The sequence below is a fragment of the Lepisma saccharinum genome, unplaced genomic scaffold (genome assembly GCF_977018435.1).
Source record: "Lepisma saccharinum unplaced genomic scaffold, izLepSacc3.1 HAP1_SCAFFOLD_335, whole genome shotgun sequence".
Classification (NCBI taxonomy): domain Eukaryota; kingdom Metazoa; phylum Arthropoda; class Insecta; order Zygentoma; family Lepismatidae; genus Lepisma; species Lepisma saccharinum.
Genome location: NW_028143060.1, coordinates 260,544 through 285,067, shown reverse-complemented (window position 1 = coordinate 285,067; position 24,524 = coordinate 260,544). Strand labels below are relative to the sequence as shown.

At 40.7% G+C, this 24,524-nt stretch overlaps 1 protein-coding gene across 1 annotated transcript; it reads right to left on the bottom strand.

The window, feature by feature from the left end:
- Positions 1 to 5,269: 5,269 nt before the first annotated feature.
- On the bottom strand, positions 5,270 to 7,288 carry LOC145982690 (uncharacterized). The gene has a single exon (XM_083116052.1). It carries the CDS (start codon positions 7,286 to 7,288, stop codon positions 5,270 to 5,272), a length of 2,019 nt encoding a protein of 672 aa, XP_082972178.1.
- Positions 7,289 to 24,524: the final 17,236 nt, after the last annotated feature.

Here is a 24,524-nt window from a genome sequence, read left to right as displayed (position 1 = left end):
GTTCTCTGAAATTGAGATCATAAAGCATGGTGTTGTTATAAACAGAGTGGATTATCCCGGCATTACCTCCACAGCTTTGGCCACCCTAAAATTATCCAAAACCGAGGCTTCTTACTACAAAATAGGTGGATTTGAGGCTGGTGATCAAATAATATCTTAAAGCCACACAGTGCTGTTTCCTATGCGCCTGTTGCCAGGATTCTTCTCAGATTACAAAGATATTATGTGGAAGGGTGGTTTAAGAATCACATTTAGAAGAGCTGCCAATGATAATAATGCTTTGATGAGGTACAGTGCAATAAATTCTACAGGGGAAGCTCTGCCCAATACCCTACCTGATGCAGGCAAATGCATTATTCATACTATGGAGCTAAGAATCCCAGTTGTTGAATATGAAGCCAGTTATGCTCTTAAATACAAAGCAGATATAATAAAAAATCCACAGATTGCTTTACAATTTTATACATATCAATGTGTACAGAAGCCTGCCACTGGTACTTATTATGAGTTTGATGCTACAAATTCATTCTCCAGTATACAATATGACATGCCGGATTTTGTGGTGGTACTGTTTCCGCCTGGAAGACACAATAATCAGGAAAATAAATCAAGTTAGTTTGATAACTGCAACATCAAGAACATATATCTTATATCTATGTTTGTCATCAACACTTCAAAAAGGAAACAAGTTGTGGTTAATGACAGGACAAACATTAAAATTATCTGTGAATTCCACAATACACTCCCTGATGACACTATATGTAGTGTTATTCTCATAGGTGAAAAATCATATGTTTATGATGTAAGAAATGAGAGAGTCACAGATCAATTCTAGAAGATTTCTCCATATTGCATTGTCTTAGTACTATATATATGAGTTGAGCCTGGTGTTCCATTGAACTTAAACCGGAAGTAAATATGTGTGGGTGTAGGTGGGTGTGGGTGTGGGTGGGTGTGGGTGTGGGTTGGTGTGGGTGAGGGTGGCTTAGTTTTAAGTGTATCCAAAAAAATATCAAGAGGGGCATATTTTTAACAAATTTATGGACAACAATCTGACAGAAGTGCCTTTTGTAAGTGTGGACAAATCAATCTGAGGGGGCTCATCATTTCACAGGAACTTCCCGAGGGCATTTTTACAACAATCTTGGATTAGACGGAGTACCACACTTGAGCAAAAAGCTCATATGGGCATGTTGAGCTAGTTTTAAGTGTAGCCAAATCTGCCTGAGGGGGGTTCATCATTTATCGACCCAGTAGTATATACTTTTATACTACTTCCCGGCTACCAATACTTCGGTCCCGGTACTAAATTGGACGCGCGACTGGATCGCTGTGATCCTGGGGTTAATCCCTTGGACGCTGCCTGCAAAGACCATGATATTGCGTACCGGGGCAACAGGGATCTCGCAGCAAGGCACGATGCCGACATGCATTTGGAACACCGGGCTTTCCGGAGAGTGGTCAGCAGAGATGCCAGAATGGGTGAAAGACTGGCCGCTCTGGGAACGACAATGGCAATGCATACGAAAAGAAAACTCGGTTGGGGTTTGTAACAAAGTTGTATTTATTTCATTTCAATAAAAAATATCCAAACTGTTCAATTATTCTCTCGTTCTTTACATCGTAAACAAACGTTTTCCCTGCAATGAGGACCACGCTGCATACTGTATTGTCTGGGATCGCCTCTTGGAAATCCACGACAACCTTGATGCTCGTGCGGTCGCTGATCACCACCTGCTTGCGTTTCGATGTGTTGATCACGTACATCGGACGTTTCTGGATAAACTCCTCTGGCGTGTAGTACATGTCGGTAGATCCTTCCATAGTGACCCTCTTGAACGCTGTGTAAGCTTCGTACAGCTTCAGGTTCCGCGAGGTTGTAGTTCTCTCTGGGGAAAATCTCGTTCCGCCCGTTCTTAAGGTAAATGTTCCTAACTTTGCAGTAGTCGAACATACTCGAATCCGCATTCTGACTGCCGTCGCGACCGGTTTGAAACACGACCACCACGAAGTCGGGCATGTCGTACTGGATGCTGTTGAACTGTGTCGTCCCGTCGAACTCGAAGTATCGCCCGGACACTGTCCTCTGCAAGAATTGGTACATCTGAAACTCGAGCGGGATGTTCGGGTTCTTCAGGATTTCTGCTTTGATCTTCGTGGCGTGGTTAGCTTCGTATTCGATAATCGGCATGCGAAGTTCCATGGATTTTATCACGCACTTACCCTCGGACGGAAGGCTCGCATCGTCCACGGCCACGTCCATCGCAGAAACAAGTTGTTGTCCTTGGACGCTCTCTTGAAAGTGACCCTCAGACCGCCCTTCCACATGATTTCCTTGTAGTCGGAGAAGAATCCACAGAGGAGTCGCAGAGGGAATAGCACGGTGCTGAGTTTCCCGGGTAATTTGTTGTCGGTTTCGAAACCCGCCGCTTTGTAGTACGAACTCTCTGGCTTCGAGAGCGTCATGGTCGCCACGATGGTCGAAGTTAGTCCGGGGTTATCCATCCTGTCGATGACTGTACCATGCTTTCTCACTTCCACCTGGGAGAAGAGGTGAGGGACGAAATTGTCTATCAGCCTGATGTTGGTTCCTGCGGGGTAAGCTGCATTTTCGTCCCTGGTGACAATTTCGTATCTGATGTAGAGGTTAGCACGATGAGGATGCACAAACCCCTCACCAACGTCCACATCAAATTCGATGTCCTTGTTTGGTTCGTTGAGGTTGCCAAACGTCCTTCTGTTGGGAGGGAAGGACTGCAGTTCGTAACTTTCTACGTGATCCATCGTGCCGTCTATTTTATTTACAAGATAGCCAGTACGGCCGTGCTCGTGGCTCCGGCGAAATCCACCAATTCACCTTTCTCGTTCGTTATAGTCAGTTCTACTTCACTGAACTTGTCGTGCTGGATGGGAAAAAAGATCGGTTTGACTGGTTCGTAAAGAATCGGCTTTAGGAATTCCAAATTGGGCTTGAACGTCGCAATTATACCGGTTTCCTTGTGTGTTTGGTCTCGATTTGCGTCCGTCGATACAACCATGCCCTGAGCCAGGTTGCAATTTACGTTCAAAGTTTCTATGGACAGGAATTTGGGAATAGAGGACCCGACGTGCTTGATTCCCGGCGCCAAACTGCTGTCGTTAGGGAAACCCAAGAGCTCCCCGATGGATCCAAGGTTTATTTCTTCTGTGGCGGACGTAATCTCCACGCGATGAGTGACCGAAATCTCGGACAGGATGACGTTCGAAGGCAATTGGGCTTGCAGCGTAGTCAGATTATATTGTCCAGGCGAAACGGTGATCTTCTTGCTTCCTACGTGGAGGGTGTTGTTGTATTCTGTGACGTTGCGAATCAAGTACATGCTGTAGAAAGCCACGAGCCCCAACGACTCTTGTTGCAGAGTGCTCCTGATTACATCGTAATGCAGTTTCAGTTTGATGATTGAAGTCTCGCTGGACAAATGCAGGACTAGCATTTTTCTTTTATCGCTATTGTTTTATCAAATCCGTTGCTCTCTGAAACATTTCCAACGATGTCGAGTCGCCGCAGCCGGTTAGTTGCGAAAGAATGACCAGCATTACGATTCAGAGATGACCGCAGAACACTTCGTCGAAGCCCTGCATCCTTTCGTCGTTGTAAAATATTTCGGACGTCGATTTCAGCTAGTTCGCAAGCGCGAGAAGTGGAACGCCACAGAAAGAATAAAAAACAAAAGCGCTTCCGTCCTCGGCAATCCAATAACATACCCAGTGGGTTCCCGGGTTGAGAGAATTATCCAAGTTGACCACTCCGCTTTCGCCGCCACTTCGGGGTCCGTTAGCAGGCAATGTATCGGACATGAACACACCTCTGAAGTTTATAACGTTGAACAATTCAGCTAAAGACTCAATATCTTCGCTTGAAAGGGGCACTTCTTTTTAAGGTTGAATTTCTTCAACGCTGCTGCGGTGATTTGTTTCTTTGTTCTTCTTCTCTTCAATCCGGAACCAGTAGCGTTCATCTTGCTTTCCACGGTGAGGTTGTGTCTTTTTTGCTCTTCGAGCTCTTTTGTATTCTTCTTGGCATCGATCACGGTTTTCGCGATCGCGGCACTACCACCTGCGAGACTTCCCACAGCTCCGAGAGCAGCGAGGATCGCGGGAATGCTGAAAATGAAACCCCCCTGCTTTCTTGACCTAGATTTTTGCAACTTGCTTAGCTGTGGCCTGCTGAGAAGGAGCTTCATCCCGTGCCCCTTCTTTAAACATTTGTTTTTCTTCTCGCGTTGCTTCTTCGTGAGTATATAATCGATGCCCGAAACCTTTTTGAGTTCCGAGTAAGGGATTTGATAAGCCACTCCTTTCGGACGCATTGCGAAGAACTCCTATTTTATTATGTCTGTTTATTTACTTACTGCTATCCGTGAACTGCATTCTGCTTCAGCTGCTGCCTTCTTTTCTCTCTGTGCCAACCCCAAGACCAACATTGGGATAGAACAATAAATGGAAAGAAAAGGTTTTGGTGATATGAGACTGCTGTTTATTTCAGCAAAAAAAAAAAAAAAAATAGATGGAAATAAAGTGAATAAAAAAATATTTACAGAAGCGTGTGAAGTGGATTTGTTACAGGATTAGTCTAATTACAGTTATTGCATGATTTGGACTTCTCTCCGATTGGTGAATAGCCCCATGGAACGGTGTGAATGCCGCAGTTCAAAACTTTTCTCTTGTCGTCCTCTGCATCCAACGCCACTTTGTTCAGTTTCACGGTCTTCACATCATGGTCAATGCTATGGAACCTCCTCTCTCTTCCGCAGGATGGGGAGTTTCTTCTTCAGGCATTCGATGTAATCCTCGACGTTTAACTTCCCCTGAACAGTGCTTTTCCCAACTCCCTTGGACTTCTTGATAGTGGCGACGGTCGTTCTGATACAATACCATTTAGCCTTGAGTCCCAAGAACTCTCTGATGATCTCACCGTTCATTTCGTCCTTCATCAATCCGGGAACTTTCTTGTTTCTTGGCAAAATGTTGTAGGGGTTCGGTTGTGGATAGCCCGAAGAGTCGAAATGTTCCTTCAATTCGGTTACCATACTCCTGTACGGATCTTCCTTCATCACATAAACGAAACTGTCAGTATCCATGTAAGCGATCTGGATTTGATTTTTGTATCGTGACTTCATGATGTTGTAGTGGAACTCGTACATTTGCAGTTTCGACAGTTCGAGAATTGCAGCCCCCACGTACATCGGTTTGTTGAACGTAATGCAGGATTTGTCAAGATGAAGCAACGTCAGGTTCTCGTTGAAAATTTTCCTGCTCTTGAAGCGTGGGTTGGCAACCCACTTCCTGCATTTTTTTCGTCCGAAACTATCTTAACGTCCTTGTATTTTCTTACATTCTCCATTGTTTTTCCGTAGATGACGTTGTTCATCAGTTTATACATATCCTTATCCAGGTCAGATGTCGCCACTTGCCGCTTCTGGGTGTTCATGTTTACGTAGGGTTCCAGCCATTTGCCCTGCGTGAATTTCAAAACTCTGTGCACTTTAGTTAAAACAAGACCCTGCTGGAGATAGAATTTCAGCAGTTTGCAATGAACTACGTAATGATCCTTCCTCTCCAACGTGAGAAGCAGTTTTGGTTGATTGGAGCGAGGAGGACATTTTAGCTCAGGCGCCAGAGGAAAATCCGAATGGAGCTGGTGCAATTCTGAAGGATACTCCAAGTCTACCTCCGCGAAGTATCCTGTCGATCCTTCAAAAATATCCTCTTGAAGCAGATGTTTCAGTCCTTCTTCGGTGATGTCCGACCACTCGAAATTAGACTGTGGCAGCTTCTGCGTCATCGCATAACCATACAGGTTGTTGGCGTCCAAGTATATTATGTAGCTGGACTCCTGATTGGGATCATACTCGTCTCCCATGTACTTGTTGTTTGCTTTCGCATGTCTTGAACAACATTGCACGATGCCGCCCCTGATACATTTCTCGATGAAAAGCTGCATGTCGCATTGATCTTTCGCGAAAAGTTGCAATCGGATGCTACTGGAATACAACATGGCATTCCAAGTGAATCCCGGAAGACTCACGAAGTGCGCAGGATCGACTTTGTAATCACGAATAGCGGTTTGACGAAACGCTTGGAGCACGTCGAATAGGAGAAGCACGTCCAGCTTCAAGTATCGATCGTGGAAATCACCCAGCGAGCAGCATCGAAACTCGTTCCACATACGTTTGGCATGCGCATAGTCTTCGTCGGAACACACGGAGTCCTTCAAGGTTGAATTAAAAGCGTCTTTTGACGGAAGATCCGTCTCGTCGAACTTTTCGGGCCCGTCGACGTACTCATATGGGTACACTCCTTTCCTTCGAATAGCGTCCAAGGTCACATCTGGGAAATGATCTCTGGTAACTTCCGGCATGTCCAACATGGCGACGCATTTTTCGAGGCTAGCCTGGAGAAAGCGGTAAGAATCGATGAATCTAAGTTCAATTCTTCTGCATTTTGGCTTCTTGCCAGCAGCGCACAACGTGCACTCATCGTCGCAGGGGATCATTTTGCTCATCTTACCATGATAGCCTGGTGGAATATTCACCCACTTGCTGATAGTAATGTATTTTTCGTCGGTCTCGGCAATCACACGGATGGATTTTTTGTCATAGCCCAGCTCTTTGACGAAATGGTGAAGATCATAATTGCTGAGCACGTGGAAAATTACCGGTACAAACTTGGCAGTTTGAAGCTTCAAATTGCATCTATGGCATAACGGACTGATGTACTGACCCGTTATGTGATTGTGGTGTGCCACTTTTATCACACAATCATCAAATTTGGACTCGCAATTTGGACAGTGTGTTGCACAAACAAACCTTAATTCTTCGTCTTTGGTATGATCATTCATGGGTTTAGTCCTGAACAAAACATCAGCCCATTCCTCCACTTCCTTCACTAGGAATTCCAGGAAGAGTTTTCCAGCCTCGGGTCCTCGGTAAAGAATCGGTTCCTTGCTATCTTCGTCCGCTCCTGCCATCCAGTGCACGTAGTATGCGAAACTGCAAGGTACGTGCTCGTGGTAGGCAGTAGTTGATGATTTCGCCGGATCGGGGTCGCAGATCGCCATGGGCTTCAAGAATGGTTTGAAGTCCGCAACGATGACAACTTGGACCTCCAGCTGGGAGTTGTACTTTCTGAAGAAATGAGAACCACCAGGGAACACGCACCTGGATGGTTGACGCTGCATACTTTCTCTGAGGTGATCCTGCAGTCTCTCCTTGGCGGTTCTTGAACCTAGGTTGCTGAAAAATACCATACATCGATAACAGATTTCGATTTTATGTTCATATTTTGTTATCTCGCTTCTGACCAGATTCGAAAGATTACGGATGAGGCAATAATGGTGCTGTTTCATATTCTTTATCAACAGCATGTGCACTACATTCACCTCATCACCTACAATTTTGCTGATCCGAAGCGGAAAAATATTTACCTTTTTGTTGCTGATTGTATATCCATACACATTTACACCGATTGGAATCTCGTTCTTTTGTTGATATGCTTTTTCGAATTTTTCGATTTTTGTCAGCTGCACAGGAAATGTAACGTCTTCGAAATATTCATCCAATTCATTCTCGTACTAGCTGTAACTTCCAACGCGCGCAGAGGTTTTTGTTTTATGATGCAAATGGGCCACGAGACACCATTTGAAACATTGGTTGTCGTTGTTTTCAATGTTAAGAACGGCTTTCTTGTTTTCGATCACCTGCGGGAGCTTCACGTAAGTCGATCCTGAAAGAGGCTTGTATTTGCTTATGTTGATGTTGATGATGTGTGTAGTGTTGCAAACACTCCAACCCGATCCTTTACCTTGAAACTCTTCCTGCCTCCGGACGATCTCATTCATTAACTTGTCGTAAAGTTCGCTTATCACCTCCCTATCAATTTCCAGCAGAAGTTGTTGCTTTGTTCTACTGGAGAACACGTGAGTTTGTTCCGACGAATGCTTCTGGAACAACGAATCCAAAACCATGTTGAATTTGAAGGGGCCCTTGTTGAGAGTGGAAACCAAAATCTTAACCACTTCTGCTTTCTTATCTTCCAGGAAAATTTCGGCACTGCAGGGCAAACCCCTATTCTCGCTGCTGAGGCTGTAATTTGCCAACAAATTCCTGAAGGCCGTTCTCTTCGGCTTAATGCATTCTGGGTCGCGTGCTTCAGCCGAATCTATGATCTTCGTTCTCTTTCCATGGCTCAACTGGTTTGAAGACTGCTTTCGCTTTAACCCACTCTTCTGATTGTCGGTAAAATTTTCTGTTGTTATCACTTTCCTGGATATTGGAGAAGGTTTGGTGATGCTGGCGGGTTCTTTCGACGAACCAGGCCGTTGAATACATCTTTGTTTATGCCGACTTACATGGGACTTGGTTTGCGGGATATTACAGAAGGGGCAGGAAACTTGGGGTTGTTTCGTCTTCGGAACTGCAGTGGATGTGTCTTGTGGCTGCGACATTTTTCTGCAACAGAGAAAGCCAACTTTTCAGGGATATGCAATAGGCTATTATATACACATTGGGGCCATTGATTTGATTCAAATCTGTAAGTAAACAGTAAGACGCAACAAGATACCGAACAATATCTTCGGTCACTCCAGAGGCGACACGGATACCGAGCCACCCGACAACACTGAAATTCTAAAACTCGACCAACGAGTGAAGAAACTTCGCAGCGACCTGCTGACTCTCCAGAACACTCTGTCCTCGAGCCTACAAGATGAGATCACAAGTCTGCAGAAAACATTAGTGGATCCGATCCTGAAGATCGAAGCGGAATTCAAATCACTGTTCGCCAAGTATGCTGATTTAGCATCGTTGGAAAATTTGAGCGGCATTCAGGAAACAGTGAACAACCTGCGAGAGGAATTATCTAACCTACAAAAATCCAGAGACATTATTCAACTAAAAACTAAGTTTGAGGAACAGGAAACAAACATCCAAGCTAGCTTGAACGAACTTCAAAATGTTATTTCTAACATTAAGATCCAACTTGAAACCAACCCGCCACCCGAAGACATACTTCTGATCAATCGAGCAGTGGCCGATCTACGAAACGAACTCGGTAGTTTTCGGGATGAGATCCCGTCTCTGATATCCTTAGCAGAACTTGAAAACTCGGTGAAAAACATCAGGGAGAAACTTCAAACCGTCGAAGAAGCCATTGCCAACTTTCCTTCGTCCGAGGAACTGAAAATTATAGGAAAGTCTGTGGCCAACATCAAACTGCAACTCGAGACGTACGAGGATTTCGGTAAAATCCAAGGCACCGTAAGCCACATCGAGGACACTTTGTCGACCATGAGAACTGATCTATCGACCGTGCAGGAAGCTTTGGAATCGAAATTGCCAGGCATAACGGAAACCCTGACCACAGTTCAACAGCAAATTGCCAAGCTGGAAAGCCTTAACACCGAAACCGAAATTTCACACTTCCATCACCTGATCGACGACATACAGAGCAAGTTGGAAACACTGCAGCAATCAACCCCCACACTGGACGACATGACGCGACTCCGGGATGCGCTAGGTACGGTAGCCGACGCCAGTGAGCTGGACGCCGTGAGAAAAGCTTTGACCGCGCTGCAGAATACAGTCGTCAACTTACCAACATAGCAGGAACTGAAAGCCGTGAAGAGGAGAGTGAATCGTTTGCTCAAATCCGAGGACGTGAAAAACATTCAGATTGAAATCGTGCAAATTCGAGACACCGTCTTCACGATGAAAACCAACCAGAACGTCAACGAGCTGCACACTCTGTTCGCAGAAATCAGAAATCAGGTTCACGACCTCGCGACACAAAACTCCAAACTGAGGCTCGTCGAAAGCTTGCAGCAGATCATCGCAAACGTGAAACTTCTAATCGACGACTTGGAGACCGGTCAAGAGTCTGCTTTGGCTGATTTTGCCGACAAGCTTCGCGAACTGAACGAACACTTCAAGCAACTTCGCGTGGAAATCAAGATCAAACCTTCTTACGACAGCATCGTCAACCTCTTCAGCGAACACCTGGAGCCCGTACAGAACAAACTGGACGACGTGCAGGAGGAACTGCGAGCCAACGTCGACAGCCTGAACGTTAGAGTAGTATAAAAGTATATACTATAAACTCGAGAAAGTATGAACCCCCCTCAGGCAGATTTGCCTACACTTAAAACTTGCTCAACATGCCCATATGAGCTTTTTGCTCAAGTGTGGAACCCCGTCTAATCCAAGATTTTTGTAAAAATGCCCTCGGGAATTTCCTGAGAAAGTATGACCCCCCTCAGATTGATTTGCCTACACTTATAAAAGGCACTTCTGTGAGATTGTTGTCCATAAATTTGTTAAAAATATGCCCCTCTTAATATTTTTTTTGCCCACACCTAAAACTAAGCCAAGATGCTCATAAAACCCACACACACCCATACCCACACATATTTACTTCCGGTTTAAGTTCAATTGGGCACCAGGCTCAACTTGAATATCTAGTATTAAGATAATGTAATTCTTCTAGAATTGCTCTGTGACTCTCTCATTTCTTACATCATAAACATATGATTTTTCACCTATGAGATTAACACTACATATAGTGTCATCAGGGAGTGTATCGTGGAATTCACAGATAATTTTAATGTTTGTCCTGTCATTAACCACAACTTGTTTCCTTTTTGAAGTGTTGATGACAAACATGGGTCTCTGTGCTTTGAATTCATCTGGTGTGTAATACATGTCAGTATTGCCAGTAGTGACCCTTTTGTATGCTGTAAATGCTTCATATAATTTAAGGAAATCATCTTTGGACATGTCTAAATTATAATTTTCTCTAGGAAATACCTCATTTCTGCCATTTTTAAGATATATGTTCTTGATGTTGCAGTTATCAAATCTACTTGAATTTTTTTCCTGATTTTTGTGTCTTCCAGTCTGAAACAGCACCACCACAAAATCCGGCATGTCATATTGTATACTGGAGAATGAATTTGTAGCATCAAACTCATAATAAGTACCAGCGGCAGGCTTCTGTACACATTGATATGTATAAAATTGTAAAGGAATCTGTGGATTTTTTATTATATCTGCTTTGTATTTAAGAGCATAACTGGCTTCATACTCAACAACTGGGATTCTTAGCTCCATAGTCTGAATTATGCACTTGCCCTCACCAGGTAGGGTATTAGGCAGAGCTTCCCCTGTAGAGTTTAATGCACTGTACCTCATCAAAGCATTATTATCATTGGCAGCTCTTCTAAATGTGATTCTTAAACAACCCTTCCACATAATATCTTTGTAATCTGAGAAGAATCCTGGCAACAGGCGCATAGGGAACAGCACTGTGTGGCTCTTGGATAATATTTTATCACCAGCCTCAAATCCACCTATTTTGTAGTAAGAAGCTACGGTTTTGGATAATTTTAGTGTGGCCAAAGCTGTGGAGGTAATGCCGGGATAATCCACTCTGTTTATAACAAAACCATGCTTTCTGATCTCAATTTCAGAGAACAGATGCAGCACAAAATTATCTACCAATCTTATATTTGAATTTGCCGGATAATCTGTTCCATCGAGCTTTACAACATCAAATTTGATGCATAGATCTGCTCTGTGAGGGTGTATAAAGCCATCCCCTACATCAAGATCAACCTCAATTTCTGTGTTGGGTTGATTTAAATTTGCAAATGTCCTCCTGTTTGGGGGAATGATTGTAGCTCATAACTCTCAATATTTTCAATTTGTTTTGTATGTATTTTTATTTAAATATTAATCTCTATGATTGCAGTTGTTGTGGCTCCAGCAAAATCAACTAATTCTTCTTTTTCATTAGTGACCATCAATTCAATATTATCTATTCTATTATGACACACAGGAAAATATAATGTTGGGGATGGAGTGTAGATGATTGGCTCCATAAATTCAGAATTAGGTTTGAATGTTGCAATGATGCCAGTTTGTTTGTGAGTGCCTATGCCATTTGATTTGGTGATCATACCCTCGGCCACATTACAGTGAATATTCAGAGTCTCTATGGCTAAGAATTTAGGTATATTAATAGCAGTGTGTTTGATGGCCGGTTCAAAATTTGTGTTGTTCTCAAATCCTAACAGCACTCCTATTGTACCCAGATCCACTGTTTCTTTAGCAGATACAATCTCTACTCTGTGAGTGACAGAATTTTGAGTTAATACTATACCTTTGGGTAATTGAGCATTTAGAGTTGACAGATTATACTGCCCTGGAGTGATGACAATTTTTTTGATCCCCTACTGCAATTGTGTTGTTATGGTGTGTAATATTAGGGATCAAGTACATGCCATAAAATGCTCTGAGAGCTATTGTTTGGGATACACTATATCATCATGCAATTTGAGTTTCTATATTGAATTTTGGCTGGTGAGATGGAATACCCCCAGGATGTTTCAGATACCACAGGGCCTTTTGAAAATTTTCAGTTGATTTTTTATTTATTTGAGACATATATCTGAGAACAGATAAACACAAATGTCCACAATTAACATCTTTGAAGTTTTGAACACGGGCATTATTGTAACAAAGATTAGTTGATTTTAGATATTTTACTAAATTTTCAGGTGGAACACCTCCAAATGAATCAAACACAAATGCCTCATTGTTTAAATATTTAAGATAACAAATCCAGTGAGTGCCCTGATTTTTGTACTTATCCAAATTAACAATGCCACACTCTTTTTTGAGTGCTTGCTCTGGCAAAGAATCAGACATGTACACACCTCTAAAATTTTTGATGCCCAGTGGCTTGATTAAAGCTTCAATATCTTGGTTTGTAAGCGGCTCTTGTTTTTTTTTAAACTTATTCATGGCTCTCTTAACACCTTTGCCTTGTTTCTCCATGGCCAGGTTATGGCGCTTCAATTCATCTAATTCTGCCTTATTTTTCTTGGCATCTATTACTGTTTTTGCTATGGCAGCTGATCCCCCAGCCAAGCTCCCAACAGCCCCAAGTGCTGCTAAGATGGCCGGGATAGTAAATATGAAACCCCCCACATGTGATTTTTTCTAGATTGTTGTAATTTTTTTAATTGGGGGGTACTAAGCAACAATTTCATACCATGGCCCTTTGCTAGACAAGAGCATTTTTCTTGCGCTGCTTTTTGGTTAAAAGACTATCAATAGTTTTAAGAGATTTAAGACCTGCATAAGGTATTTGATACATAACACCGTTGGCCTTCATTGTAGGTTTATTATATACATATTCACAGCCCCCACCCCAGTTTTTGTTTGGTGTTCATAGCTATGGTGGTTCCCAATGCTGCTAGTCTCTCACTCAAAGAAGCATCTTTGCTTACAAATCTACCAAATGCAGCCTCTTCTAATTTCTTGTCTGCAACATGTCTCTTGTCAAGATCAGAATGTGTGTTGTATGCTATGTCATGGTCTCTACAAGCAGCATCTAGGGGATTAACACCAGGATCACCTCTGTTTAATCTATGGTCCAATTTTGTGCCTGGACCAAAATACTGATAGCCTGGAATGTGTAGTTCAAATGGCAGCTTGTTTATAATGTCATTAACCAACCCCCGACCCTCAGAAATATTCCAAAATTTAGGTGGTAGAGTATTAATAATTTTTATAAGATATCCAATCCCCTTAGTGTCATTTACTATAAAATTAGACAATTTTGTACATATCATGTCCATAATTCCAACCTTTTCATTGTAAAAATTGTGGTTGCCAGCATTTTCCTCCCCAGCTATCACCAATAACCTATCTACAAGTTTCATGACATCATCAACCCACACAAATTCTTTAGGCAGGGTGTTGTATTGTTTGATTCCACTGCCTGTCTTAATTTGTGACCATATGGGCTTGATTAAATTGTTGTATTTTGCTCTACTGCTAGACTTGACTCTTTTTTGTGTGGGATCATTGTTCTGGTATAGAGCATCTGATTTTATTAATATTTCGTTGTAGTGCTCATAATCTTGATCTGTATAGCTGCCAGGTCTTTTCCTAGTCATCAGTTCCCACAACCCAGGTGTGCCGGGATATTTAACAAAACCACCTCTTTGTCCAAGATGAGATTCTGAATATACAATAATATCATATCCCATAAATGTTACTCTGAAATTGCCAATTCTATGTATGATGCTACCATCACGCTCTGTGTCAGCATATAAGCCAAAAACCTCATCTTTGTTGTCTTTAGGTGTGCTTAAATATTTTTGAGCAAGAAGACCCAATTCAATAGGATCCTGACTAGCTTCAATTCTTCGAGGAGCAACAGGACTAGGTGTATGAATACTGGAAAGTGGGGTGATTGGATAATCTAATATGTTCCTAGCAGCTACAGGTACAAGCTCTGTGATCAAATTTTTATTTTGCTCTGTAACAGTTTTGATATTTTTACCTAATTCACTAATAGCATCAATAATAGGCTGTTCTGTTTGTTTGTGTTGTTCATTAATTCCTCGGTTCTGTGATTTCCATCCCTTAAATCTTTTTACAAGATAATCTCTTAATTTAATATCATCAATGATTGGCCTTTTCATGGTTATTTATATATGTTTCAATGTCTAGAAAATTGTTGATTTTATTTCTGTATTTGCCACTATTGGGTTTTCTTGTCATATCAATTGTGACAAACCCATAACTGTCCTGGTTCCAGCACCTACTGCAAAACTTGGAAAAATCATTGAAGCTCAAGTCCCCACCTACATATTCATCATGTATGTGTTTGAGGTTGGTATGATATTGATGAAACACACATATAAAATTGCTGTTGTCTCGGATCAGCTGCTTCGGTATTTTTGAAAAAGTCTGTGCCAGGTAGAAGCAATCAATGTTTTTGTGTCGGCCCTGTGTAAAGAAATTTCTAACTTTGTTTTGATTATCCAGTATAATGTCATCAAACACAACAACAGAATTATCGAGACATTCATGAAGTGGCTTAACATCTGATTCAAAAGTGGCAATATCCAATCCATCATATAGCTTCATCAGCTGCTGATATTTTAATTGTGTCAAGCTCTTAGAGAAGACATACAAGTGCCTATTTTTCCAGTCTAACCAGTTGGGTGCCAATAAAAAATTATCAATCATTAGTGTAGTTTTACCACAAGCTGATGGCCCAACAATAAGACATCTAATATTTTCAGGCAGCAACTTGCCATTTCTCTTAATCTGCTGTTCAGGTTCTGGCAGCCTTTTTATAACATCCCAGGTGCTCATATTATCACTTTGTCTGCATCGATCCAGCTGTGTTCTGGAAGTCCTAGCCATTTGACAAATAACTTGTTGCTTTTTCTGCGGATGATTTTTTCTATGAGATATGTGTCAGGCTGTTTAGTTTTGTTGAGTTCTTCTTCATAGAACCTGCCTTTGAGAATTTCTCCTCGGTGGTCTTTTATTATATATGTGTTAAGGGTACCAGGTTTATCTTGAACCACTGTAAATAATTCAGTGCTCCAGTTTCTTGTAAAGCCTCTTTTGAATAAGTGCTTATATTTGCTGATTCTTACTTGATCACCCACCTTGTATTTGGCTTTTCTTGTTGTTGGCTGGTATCTAGGATAATAAACAGTCCTGATCAATTTTTGCTCATCAGATGAAGTTACTTCAGAGGGTTTCATGTTGATTGTGGAATGGACCGAGTTGTTATATTTAAGTAGAAGTTCTGGAAGAATATTAAGCCATTTATAATTACCTTGAAGTGTAAATTGTTTATACATATGATTTTTTAGGGTTTTGTTGAATCTCTCTACAATTGAGGCCTTGAGATCACTGTAACTCGAATAATGTTGTATTGACTGGCTTTTAATAAATTGTTGGAACACAGAATTATAAAATTCTTTGCCATTATCTGTTTGCAAATAGCGCGGTGATCTTCCACTCTGATTGATGATTGTCCTGATGGCTTCTGTAACACATTTTCCAGTCTTGGATTTGAGTGGCACAGCCCAGGCAAATTTTGAAAATGTGTCTATTACAGTGAGTAGATACTTGTAGCCCCTGTTGGTTTTGTCTAAGTTTTTCAACTGTCCACTTGCCATTTCAATCAAGTCGCTCTGCCATAAATCATCTATGCCTTTTGTAACTACTGGCAGTCTCTTATAATTATGTCTGGCTTGTCTGTGTAATTCATCAACAATAATTTGTCTAGACATAATATGAAAACAAGAATATTTCAACTATGGGGTGTTCAGCAGCTGATACTACAGGATTTTCTAAATACAGTTTGTCTCCTATTTGTATATTAAATTCCAGAGAGCCATCATCTTCAGCATAAGATGTTTCTAATGTATTGGGATCTGTAACATCCTCTAACTCTACACTGGTGATTTTTGGTTTGTTGTCAGCATTTGTTATTGATAAGGTGGGGTAGTGGTGTGCCTGTGGTTGAAGCCAATATTTGATCTTGATTGGTCTCAGTGTGCCCCCAACAAAAAATTGGTAATAAAATTGTGCAGGGGACAGCATATATATATTGCCACCTGGTGTAAATGGTGAATCTATTCTTGTTGGGGATGCTGTACAATTCAAGAATTACTGTATGTTTTGGATTCTCGATTATGCCTGTTATTTCTTTTTCTGCTGAAAGCAATCTGCTTGTTACAGATTCAAGGTGCTCATTGATGGTCCTAAGAACATCATCATGGCCTGGCTTGATTTTTATGTCCACAACAAGTTTTTTGTATTGTTGCACAATCTCTTGAAGCTGGGTGGCAAAAACAGACAGAGCATTTGCTTGATTGGATTCCATGGTCCCTAGCTGTTGCTTGATATTAGCTACAATTTGTTGCAAATTTTCACTAACTGCCAATTTTGATCTTTGAGCAGTAAGATCATGGACCTGTCTTCTGATATCCTCAAACATGGCATGCAGTTCTTTAATATGTTGATTAGTTGGTAGAGTGGCCACAGTCTGAGTAAGTTGTTTGATCTCCGTCTGGATATTCTTGATATCTTCTGATTTCAATATGCGATTCACAGCTCTCTTAATATTTTTAAGTTCCTGTGATGTAGGCAGATTTGTTACAGTATTTTGCAAAGATTCAAGTGCCAATTTCACATTATTTAATTCAGAAGCATCAGCCACATTTTGCATAGCATTTTGGAGCAGGGCTATATGTGCCTGAGTGGGTGTTGATTGTTGTAAAATTTCAAGCTTTGTTTGGATATCATCGATCAAGTGATGAAAATGAGATAGCTCAGATTCAGTGTTTTCAAGCTTTGTGATCTGTTGCTGGACACTGACAAGTGTGTCTACAATACCAGGCAGGCGGGATTCTAGAGATTCTTGTACATTTGTCAAATCACTTTGCACTGCTGCTATTGTACCCTCAAGATGGGTTATGGTACTTTGAATTTTTCCAAAATCTTCATATGTTTCAAGTTGCAGCTTAATGTTGGCAACACTCCGAGTTATTGCACTCAAAGCATCAGAAGATGGCAAGTTGTTCATAAAATTTTCACGTGTCTCAATTTTTCTTTAACCTCGGCTATGGCATTGTTCAGAGGGTCCAGATTAGGTATTTGGAGTGATTGAATCTGTTCTTTTAGAGTGGAAATCACTAGATCAAAATCTTCTTGTGATTTTATGCTTTTGACAATTGTTTGGAGCTGTGTCTGGACATTATTTATCTGCTCTTCCAATTGCTGTTTCAATTGCTCAGAGTTGGTGGCCTGGGTCTTAAATTTGGCTTGAAGAGCTGCTACAGCTTCTTCTAAACTTTGAAAATTATCTAATGTGGCCCGATCAGTATATTTCTGAAGCAATAATTTGAGTTCAGAATCAATTTTAAGAAGAGGGTCCATGCATTGTGATTGCAATGTTGAAGACTGGCATTGAGTGTGGTTTGTAAAGCTTGTAAATCACTTCTTAATTTCTTGACTCTGACATCAAGCATCAGAATCTCATCACTGTGATCTTCATGTCTTGTATGGCCAAATATATCATTAGGCATTTTTGTTTTAGTGGTTATTTATTATTGAATATCTGATTCTTAATTCTATAAAAAAAGGTATAAGCTTGTCATATGATCCCGGGACCTCAATATATAAGCAGTCACCAGCAGAAACAGTATATACAGTGCCAGAAATCATGTTTGAGTGCTTAATTCTATAAATATTTCTCCCTACTGAAATCTTGACATTGCCCTCAGGGGTTGTAATAAATTGCAATTGACCACCTACAGGTAATTGGTAATGATTTAAATTATTGTTAAATATGTACAATGTTTTACCTGTTTCATCATCAACATCTGTAAATATGCTGTTCAGATGAATAATTAACAAAGCACTTAGTTTAGATATCATATCAGAAGAGGGTTGTGGTGTTGGCAGGACCATAATAGCCTGTTTTTTGAACCCAAATAAGTTCATAGGCATGTTTATTTATTTCAAATCATGCTCTGTAATTGGGCATTGATTACCACTTTTCAAATCACAATGACCCCATGGTAGAGTATGTATGCCACATGATAAAATACATCTCTTATCATCATGTGGGTCCAGAGCCACTTTTCTTACAATATTTGTAGTCAACAGGTGATCCACACTCTGAATTCTATTTTCTGATGTTCTGATTGTGCTACATGATTTGAGGCAATTTTTGTAATCTTCAAATTCAAGCTCTTTGTCAACAGTCACTCTGCCAATGCCCTTGGCCATTTTGGCAACAGCGCCACTACATGTTTCAAAACTGTACATCTTGGCCCTTAACCCAGCAAATGCCACAATAACATCACCAAGTGTCTCATCTTTTAACTTGCCAGGCACCTTTTTGTTGTGGTGTTGAATCTCTGTATGTTCAGTGGTATCAAAATATTTAAACAATTCAGGCTGTGCTATATCTTGATAAACATCTTCTGTTTGAATATCAAGAACAAAACTATCTGTGTCCATGTACATCAGTTTTACACGATCCTTATAAAAAGGCTTCAACACATTATAAAACAATTTTAACATGTGTAATTTGGCCAATTCCAATATCACAGCCCCTACATAAATAGGCTTATCAAACTAAATCTTTGTTTTTTTCATTTTGAAAAGTGCAATATTCTCATCATAAATTCTTCTGTAATTGAAGTTGGGCTTTGCAATCAATTTTTTGCTCCGGCTGGGGTCAGTAATTATTTTAACATCAATATGTTTTCTGACATTTTCAATTGTTTTGCCATACACTGATTTGACCATCAATTTAAACAAAGTTTTATCAAATTGGCTCAATGCAGATGTTCGAAGCTCTGTGTTTGTATCAATATATGGTTTCAACCATCTTGAGTGCCTGAATATCAAAACTTTTCCAATTTTGGTCACTTGAACACCATGTTTCATCAGGAACTGGAGGTTTTTGTAATATATGACATAATCCTGTTTCGGCTCCAGAGTCATCATCAATTTCTTCTGTTTAGAGCCAGGTGAGCACTTAACCTCAGGAATTGGGGGCAGATCAGAAAATGTGTTGTGTAAATCATCAGGAATTGTCAGATCAACCTCTAAGAACAGGCCATAGTTACTGTCATCAAAGTCCTGAAGATCCTCAATGTTGAAATCTTCAACCCACTCAAGCCCTGCATATGGCAGTTTTTTCATCATGGCATAACCATAGAGGCTGTTGGCATCTACATACAGTATATAATTTGATGGCAGTGCTGGATCATAATCAGGAATATATTTGTTATTTGCTCTGGCATATCTCTGAGAACATTGCACCATGCCTCCTCTTATACATTGTTCCATAAACAGATACATATATTGAACCTGGATCAGATCAAATTGCATTTTAGTGTTTAAAAACATTGCAGACCATGCTAGGCCCGGAGCACTGTAAAAATACAATGGATCCAGCTTATAATTTTCCATGGAAAATTTTCTGAATGCCTGCAGTATATCAGCTAAGAGGGTCACATCAAGTTTTAAATAAGCCTTGTGATAATCACCAAATGTCTGGCATTTTAAATTGTTCCACATCAACTGGGCATGGTGATAATCTTCATCAGTGATTCCAGATCCTCTGATTTTGCTGTAAAACTCTTGTTGTGCTGGCAGAGAACACTCATCAAATTTAGAAAAATCTGTAACATAATCATATGGATATACACCCTTCCGCCTAATTAATTTCAAGTCCTGATTTCGAAACAAAGCACATGTGATTTTGAATTGATCATCAGATAATTGAGTGGCCAGTGTAGCCAATCTAGCCGATAAAATTCTGTATGAATCAAGAAATCTTAAGTGAATAGGAACACCATTAACTTTAATAATTATTTTGCTAATGTCAATATATTTTTCATTATTTTCAGCTAAAATATTTAAATTCTGCTTGTCAAACCCCTCGTACCTGATCAAATGATGAAAATCATAATTGGATGCACCATGGCAAAATATAGGGATAAATGTTGGTCTCTGGATCTTAATATTACAGCTATTGCACAGGGCCATTAAGAATTTACCATCTATATGAGAATGGTGATGAACCTTGATATTTGTATCTGAAAATTCAGAATCATATACCGGGCATTTTTCTGCATTGTTGAAATCTTCAATCTGATCCTCTGTTAAAGGCAACATAGGTTTTGATTTTAATAAGACATTAGATGCTATGTCATGGCATTCATTTTCTATTCTATCTGCAAATTCTTTGATGGCATCTGCTCCCATGTATAAATGTTCTTTACTAACAACCCCATCCTGTACAACCACATAATAAAAACTGGAAGGTTCATGTAGCTGGTATGATGTAATTGATGATTCATCAGGATCTGGGCTACAGAATGCAAGAGGTTTGAGATTTGATTCAAAATCACAGACTATATGTGCTGGGTGTTCCAACAAGGCTTCAAATTTTTTGAATTTGGCATTTTCACTTGGCATTGGCATCACCATATGAACAGGTTTATGATTGCCACAATATTTCAGATGCTCAATTAACTTGTTTTTAGCAATTTCTGCATTCACTTCCCGAACCCCATTTATTATTTTTTTACCATCAAATACAGACAAACATCTTCTACACAACTTGAATATTTTATGAGTTTTGTCTAGTTGTGTTCTGACTAAAGCTTCAAGATTATGTATCAGAGTGTAATGGCGTGTATCATCCTCTTCAATTAAGAGCAGATCAATCGGAACAGCAGAATCATCATCAAATGTACTGATTCTGAGAGGTTCTATCAAGCAATTGCCACGGCCAATAGAACAAGTAAATACATTAATAGATAATTGTTTACCATTAATATCCAGGGCCTTTTTTTCAAATTTATCAATATTCTGAACAGGCATTGGATATTCTAAGCCCTTCATTGCATCATCAAAATTGTGTTCATATTGTTTATAATAAGTTATTCTCTCAGGATTCCTTGAAACTGGAAACAAAGCAGCTAAAAAGCATTTCTGGTCGGTATTTTCTATATTAACCACGGCTCTTTTGTTTTTAATATTGGCAGGTAATGGCAGATATGTAGAACCTTGTAATGGGCTGAATTCATAAATATTAACATATAACTTGTGTGGAGAACCGCATAGGCTCCATCCTGACTCTTTTGCTGCAAATTCAGAGTGTTTAATATTCAATTGATCTATCAAACTGCTTATTATTTTGTCTAAATTTGCATTTGAATATACCGGTACAGTTTCTGTTATGTGGGGCTGTGTAAATTTTGTGCCATTTGGCTTCTTATATTGTGTAAACAATTTGAGGGACAGCTTATAAGAGCCATTTTCTGCATTTAGAATTGCCTGCACATATGGATTTATACTGTTCAAAAAATTCTTAATGACACATTTTGGCTCTCATACAAACCGGTGATCCCTTAATTGGCCATTAAATCTGCTATGGATAGGTGGTGCATAGCGTGGCTGCTTTGCCGGTCCAGCATTAAGAGGTGTTTCATGCTTCCTTTTCAGACCAGATGTGGATGGTTGTGGGGGCAATGTTGATGACTGTGCAGAACAAGTACCTTTATGTTTATATGTGAAATATTCCAGATTATATTTTCTACGGCATTTAGGGCAAATTTTTGTGGGAGTTCTGCATTTGTCTGGATTACAATTCCTTTGATGCTTAGCCCAATTGGGGCTAGATATATTATCTTTGCATTGATTACAATGTTTTTGATTTGGCATTTTTGTTGTTGTTTATTATATAAGATTTCCTGGGGTCCAAATCAAAATTCTATGCTTAATAAAATATATCAGTTGGGTTCAGTAGTGTGATATTTGTGTGTGTGTGTGTGTGTGTGTGTGTGTGTGTGTGTGCGTGTGAATATTTTTGGCTTTGCTATTTATATAAAATTTCTTGGGGTCCAAATCAAAACTTTATACTTAATAAACCTATGACAGGTTGTTAAAAATTCTATATATTAAATCAAATAGATTTGTAATTCAATTTATACAAATCTGCAATATTTTTGTGTTTAAAAAATATGAGCAGCACTGCAACAACACACCCTTACTCTTCAACAGCTCTCACAATACTGGCTGATATGCAATGCAAAATCTCTTTATACAGGGTGTTTCTAAAGGTCGTTTACAACGCTTGGGAGGTGATTCCTCACACGAAAACAAGCAAAAAGTCTAAGTTCCATTTTTACGACTGAGGCTTCGTTTCCGAGATAGGAGCCTCGCAAAAGGTGACAAAGTGAACGTCACACCTGACTTGGACGAATACTATAACAGATAGAGAGGCGGTTCCAAGGGAATCATAAAGGAATCGTATGTGCTCAGTCCGGAAGTCACTATGAAAAGTTCAATGCACGCATGCGCAATGGAGTCCTCAAAGGAATTGGGGATTTCCAGCAAGAAAAATACATGGAAAGGGTATGTAACGCAGCAAGAAGGACCGTGACAATGAGAAATGCGTTAAAGACAACACATCCCGACGTCAAACATCAAAACATGAGCACCGAACACAAAATCCGAAAAGTTGAGCACGGTTGCATACCCCAGTTACACGCGAGGAATGAACGAATCATGTCATGTGGCATACGAGAGACACATTACTCCACCAGGAGGAGGGAAAGAAAAACACATTATCAGGTGATTGCGACAACGTGTATTTTTACACGCGACAACTACGTAATATCCCCCCCCCGACACACACACACAACAAACAACAAAAGCTACAATGTCTTATGCACAGACAGTGCGTGTCACTGTACACCAACTGAAGATGTCATTTTCACCACACAAAGGGGGTGGGGAGCAATACCAAAAGTGTTCGCACGCGATCATTGTGACGTAAAAGAGACCAGTTTTGGAAGCGCTGCACAGGCAAGTCTGGCTCTTGTAGTCTACGTTTGACCTTCATGACTGCTGTTCCCGCGAGAGGAGCTCGAAGGGTTGGTTCTCTCCGGCAGTCGTTCCAGTCGTGTTGCAGGTGCTGGGATATGATCAGCAGTTCGCTCTAGGTTGTCATACGCATTGAAGAGTACTAGTATGTTGTATTGAAAGAAGTTGACGTGGTGGAGTGGACAAGTCAAGTATCGCAACAATTGGTCTGTGGTGTTCGTACGGTGATACGGCCAATTTGTGCAGTGTGCCAGTGTTAAACAAAAACAATACTTTGCAGTTCCAGCTCCCTATTACACAGATGGCTGCGTATACGACCCAGCAGCTAGCAGACATGCATCTCATGTATGGGGAGGCACGTGGTAATAGCCGCGAGGCAAGGCGTCTTTATGGAGAACGCTTTCCACATAGACCTTTACCGTCTCACACCTTCTTTCAGGTAGTGGACAATCGACTGCGTGAAACAGGGTCAGTGTTACCACCGCGGCAAGAAGTTGGAAGACCCCGAAGTGTACGGCACACATCAGTTTGCAGAAGATGTGTTAACAGCGGTCGCAGAACATCCTGGAACTAGTACGCGCGTGCTCGCTCGGGCACGAAACACGTCTCATGAATGTTTGTCGAGTGTTGTCAGAGGAAGGAATGCACCCTTTTCAACTGCAGAAAGTACAAGAACTGTTACCTCGTGACTTTCGCCCTCGTATGGAGTTTCGCCAATGGTTGTTGCATCATCTGGACACAAACCCTCACTTCGGGGCAAAAGTATTGCGGACAGATGAAGCCATTTTCACCAGGATTGATGTCTTCAATAGTAGAAACAGTCATGTATGGGACTTTGACAACCCACATGCACTTTTTGTGGCCCATCACCAGCACAGGTTTTCAGTGAATGTGTTGTGCGGGATAGTACATGATCATTTAATTGGACCATACATTCTCCCTGTTCGCCTGAATGGTCGCACGTATCATGCATTTCTTAGTGACGTTCTGCCTGAACTGTTGGAGACCGTACCTTTGGCACTGCGGCAAGAAATATGGTACCAACACGATGGTGCACCAGCTCATATCGATTGTAATGTACGACATTTCCTGCATGACGTGTTTCGCAATAGGTTCATTGCTAGTGATGAGAATGTTCCTTGGCCACCGAGGTCGCCAGATCTCAACCCTCTCGATTTTTTCTTCTGGGGAGAAATGAAAACCCTCGTATACGACACACCTGTCACATCAGCTGAGGACCTCGTTGTCGCATCA

Excerpts from the sequence above, each read along its gene's own strand:
- LOC145982690 (XM_083116052.1), bottom strand. The coding sequence starts at position 7,288 with ATGGTATTTTTCAGCAACCTAGGTTCAAGAACCGCCAAGGAGAGACTG.